Source organism: Gekko japonicus, unplaced genomic scaffold (assembly GCF_001447785.1).
Source record: "Gekko japonicus isolate JY-2015 unplaced genomic scaffold, Gekko_japonicus_V1.1 scaffold335, whole genome shotgun sequence".
NCBI lineage: Eukaryota > Metazoa > Chordata > Lepidosauria > Squamata > Gekkonidae > Gekko > Gekko japonicus.
Window position 1 is genome coordinate 380,746 of NW_015165840.1, and position 5,251 is coordinate 385,996.

The window sequence follows — 5,251 nt, forward strand, 5'->3', positions numbered from 1 at the left end:
TTCCCCTCTATGGCACGGAAGGAGCTTCATTGGGTCAGGCCATGTATCCGCCTCCCCCCTTGACTGCCTTTTTTTGGGGACGTGGCCCAGGGCTCCTCTGAGGGCACCCCCTGCCAGCGCTATGGGGGGCTGCAAGGGGCCCCTCTTTCTTTTTTCTTTCATTCCTCTCTCCCCATCTATTTCCTTTCTTTCCATTTCTCCCCTTCCTTTCTTCCACTCCTCTCTCCCCATCTATTTGCTTTCTTACCACCTCTCCTCTTTCTTTTTCTTTCTCTGTCTTTTAAAAAACACTGGCTTGTTCACAACTTTACTCCTAGTAGGTCTTTTGGCTCACAAGACTCTGCAGCTTAGAGGGAACATTGGTTGCCAGTGCTACCCAATGAGACTGAGGCCATTCCCACATGGGTTATCTGCCCTGGGTTCAATGCTGTTAAGAAACAAGGTGCATTAATGCACTTCCTGGGGTTTCTGCAGCTTTTCCACAATCTTTCTCAGATCTGCTTTACTGAGACGTTTTGGGAAAGATTACAGTAAACTTTGGATGACGGCCATGTGGATGGAAAAGTATGGATTTTCCCACCCACATGACAGTCAGTTTCCCAGCAGAACTCATTTCTTCTCTTAACCACCAGAGGGCTTTCAAATATAAATAACTGAATATTTTATTAGAATCAGGTGGGGAGCCATGTTGGTCTGAAGTGACAGAACAAAGTTTGAGTCCAATAGTATAAGACCAACAGAGTTTTATTCATGGTACAAGCTTTTGTTTTTGTTCTGAAGAAGTGTACATGCACAAAAGCTAATACCTTGAATAAAACTTTGTTGGTCTTAAAAGTGCCACTGAAAATTTGTTCTTGATATTGTATTGATATACGGTTGTAACAGGTGGATAAAATCAATGATTTTTTTTTTTAAAAAACTACAAATCAGATTTTAAAAAATTTAAATAGGTTTTTTTAATTTAAATCAGATTTTTAAATAGAATGCTTTTTGAGGAAAATAGTTTTCTATTTAAGATGTATTATAGTACAAAGGTTACCATTATCAAATATGGATTAGTTTTTAATTATGTAGCATGAGCCTGTATATTCATGCAATCTTTAATTTTTTCAGTAAATGAATTAATCCATTCACAATGTCATGCTCTCCCAGAGGTTTCTGTAAGATTATTTTGGGTAATTTTTCTACCTAGAAGATATTATCACAGATGTTTGGTTCTGCAGTTCTCAAAATTGTGAATTTGTGTCTGCAGAGATAACATATCTCTTCTTCACAGCAAAAAAATATAAAATAAACATATTGAGTTGAGACCTCAATTCAATTGGTCCTCCGCAAATATCTGCACACAGAAGCAACTCCTTATCTCTTAAGTGCTAAGTTTTAAGAAGTTCAATGAATATAAGATTGGTTGAGATGGAATCTATCTGGATGATTTGTTAAGAGCTAAATGTGAGGAAGAATGAGCAAGCAGTACAAATGAAAGTGAAACTTTTTGAACAGAATACTCCAGAAATCTTGAGATCTTTGTGAATGTATCCTCATGGCTGTTTAAGTAAATACAAGAATATATATGCTATATAATGTTGTTTTAGTTAAATAAAACAATGTAAATGGTTATTGTTAATGATTTTTTTCTCCTTCTAGTAAAATACAGCAGAAAAGCTGTCCAAATATGAATAATTAACCTATTAAACCAGAGATACTTTACCTTGCAGTGATTTCATAGTTATCTATTTCAAGTGTAAATAACCAATCACTGATTTTCTCATATAACTAAAACCAACCTGAAAAGTTATTATACTAGAATGAAACCTTCATCTGGGTTGTAAATATTAAGGTCAGCAAGAATGAGCCTTTATGTAGAAAACCATGATTTAAATAGTCTTACTGACTAGGGATTTAAATAGTGATTTAAATCAAATCCACCCTGTTAACACATTATCTGAACTCTCCGCTTTAATTTTTTTTAAAAGCCTCTAGCTCCTTCCGTTGTGGTGATGTATGGGGGAAAGCATATCCCCGCTGCAGAAGTGGATACTTTTTGAAAAAAGTTGAGAATTCAGAGAACCATATACTGTTAAACAGCTCATCAATATGATGACATTCAGTTGCCAATTAAAAAAAACCTCTAACAAAGCACAAGTGGCCTGGAGGATGGCTGTTACTAAGGTCCAGAGCAGGGAAACCCGCCATGTGGAAGCCTCACTCCTGTTGCGCTGTTATCAGCAGCAAACCAGCAACAGGGAAACTGCGCAAACCTTTGCCCCGATGGAAACCACCTGAGTTATTTTTACCGAAATAATACATTCTTTTATTACAGATTTGTTTTCTTTTTTCAACTTTTATATTTTTCCTCCTGCCTCTCATGTGGCAGAAATGAAGATATGTATGCTATGGTAGCATAGGGTTACATCAAGTTGCAACTTTTCCTCAAGTACAGGATATGATTGTGGTTTTTCTCATAGAAAAAGTCATTTATACTTTTAAGCTCCATAAATATGCTAAACAGCACAACTGTATATGCTAAGTTATATATGATGCATTTTATGTAGTTAAATCAGTAGTAGTAGTAGTAGTTTAGGTTTGACAGGGAAGGAAGCATTGCTTACTTTTTAACTTTCCCCAATTTTTTCTTCAAACTCCCTCCCCCACTGTTTCTACTACGACTTAAAAATGTCTGAAAATTTTGCATCTCAGCATCTTTGTATGTTTATATAATAGTGTTTATCACTGGCAGGAACCATCAAAGCAGGAAATGAGGGATCGTTGGTAAATAACTACAAGAATACAGAAACCTTTATGCCAATACGTTCTTATATATACTTTGGCCATGTCATGTTGATTGCTTGTTGCATTGATGGGGTTCACTATATAACTCAGGGAAACACTGAGCAATTTTATTCTATTTTCTAAAAAGAAACAAGGATAAGGATATTTTATTGTATTACAAGTCAGGTATGTTTTTCCACAACAGCATCATGCACAGGCTTCTATACAGGCCACATAATTCAACATCTTGACATCCTTACAAACACCTGACATATAAAATATGTCACATTTCCCGCTGCCATTTTCTTTAGCAGAAAGTTTCCGTGACCTGAGAGATGCTTGCTTGTAGCCCTCACTATACAGAACTCAAGTTACTTGGAAACAGATGGGGGTAATTAAAAAAGAACAGAAGACAAAAACATTACATTAAACCAATCTTTATTGTAGAATCAGAAAGAAGAAACAAATATAATGCTATCCAGCAGTAGCAACTTTTGCCTTTGATACTGAGATGTGAATTTCAACATTAATAACATTAATAACTAAGCAATTTCAATATTTGGGAAAAACACAACACTGATATTTGAAAGTCAATAAAGTTAAAAGTTATAGAATTACCAAAGTCTCATAGGGGAGCTGTGTTGGTCTGCAGCAGAACAGCTAGATCAAAGACCAGCAGCATCTTACAGACCAACAAGATTTTCAGGGTATAAACTAAGGAGGCTTTGACTCTTGAAAGCTTATATCCCAAAAATCTTGTTGGTCTCTATCTAGCAGAATTATTAAAGGAAGATCAAATCTTTTTTCAGGTCATTCCATAAACAAAGTTTCTATTATAGTTACTGCTAGTCTTTCAGAAATGACTTCAAATGTGTACCCTATGCAAGCAATGGTTATTAATCAAATGGAAATCATGAAATTTGTGAAGAATACTCTCAGAAGACGTTATTGTAAGCTACAGGGAACTGAACGTTGAGACCAATAATTCAGTGAACACACAGATATAAAATTTAATGGAATAATTTGGTGAAACAAACATTTTTGAAGACAGAAGTCACACCTCAATGTACACTATGTCCAAATTATGTAAAATGGCACACACTTCCTTTATTTGCCTATTTAGAATATTTTTCTGCTGTCTTTCCAAAGTCCAGGTCTAGACAATTTACAATTAAAAACCACATAATTTTTAAAAAGTCCATAATAGCAGAGCAGTCAAAATCTAAGATAAAACCCTGAATTAAGAGCCTTGGTTAGTAGATGTGTTTTAGCCTGGCGACTTGACTTAAAGAAAGTAGGTGCCAAGCAGTCTCAAGAGAGAGGGCATTTCAAAGGAAAAGTGCCACCACAGAAAATACCCTATTTCTGGTCCTGCCTCACCTCTGAAGGTGGAGGCACAAAAATCGAGGCTTGAAAGGCAGATCTAACTGATGTACTGGAGAGTATGGGAGTAGATGGTCCTTCAGGCACCATGGCACCAATCCAGTTAGGGCCTTAAAGACACTTTGAATTGAGCCCAGAACCAGATGGGTAACCAGTGCAGACCTTTTAGCACAGGGGTGATATGATCCCTGTAACCAACTCTTGACAGAGTGATCTCTACATTTGGGACCAACTGAATTTTCTGAACCACTGTCAAAAGTAGCCCCACGTAGAGTGCATTACAATAATGTAACTTGGATGTGATCAGAGCATAGAGTACTGTCGCCAGATCATGCTTTTGGAGGAATGGTTGTAGCTGGCAAACCAGCTGGAACTAATAAACTGAGCCCATTTGTAGGAATATGGTGGGGTATAAATTGAATAATAATAATAAGGCACTGTATGCCACAGAAGAGACCTGAGCCTCCAACTACAGGCCAGGATCCAGTAGCACCTCCAAGCTACAAATATGCTCTTTCAGTGAGAATGCTACCCACTCCAGGAAAAACTGGCTCTGTAATCACCAAGCTGACCAACAGCACCTCAGTCTTGTCTGTACTGAGCTTCAGTCCATCAGCCCTCTTCCATCGCATTACCTACTCCAGGAACCTGTTCAGGACTTCCACAGACCTACCTGGCTTAGCAGAAAGAGAGCTGGGTTGCATCCACAGTGGTGGCATCCCACCCCAAATCCCTAGATGACCTCTCCCAGCTATTTCATGTAGGTTATAAATAGCATGGGGGATAAGATGGGAACCTGCTGGATCCCAAAGCATCAATGCCAAAGGGCCAAGCAACAGTCCCCCAACACCACCTTCTGGAATCAGTTGGTCAAATAAGAGCTGAACCACCATAAAAAGGTGCCCCATACTCCCATCCAGCCTCTCTGGAAGGATACCATGGTAAATGGCACTGAAAGCCACCAAGAAGTCCAGGAGAATCAACAGGGATGCATTTCCCATCACTCTCCTGGCGAAGGACAGCAGTCAGGGCAACTAAGGCTGTTTCCATTCCAAAATCAAGCCTGAATCCAGACTGAAATAGGTCCAGATAATCTGAA

At 38.1% G+C, this 5,251-nt stretch overlaps 1 protein-coding gene across 1 annotated transcript in view; it reads right to left on the reverse strand.

The window, feature by feature from the left end:
* Positions 1-4,242, reverse strand: part of LOC107110239 — a 46,627-nt gene extending 42,385 nt beyond the window's left edge. Inside the window, exon 1 of the mRNA XM_015410989.1 lies at positions 4,150-4,242. Within this exon, the coding sequence (XP_015266475.1) occupies positions 4,150-4,242 (93 nt within the window). The remainder of the gene's footprint in view (positions 1-4,149) is intronic.
* Positions 4,243-5,251: the final 1,009 nt, after the last annotated feature.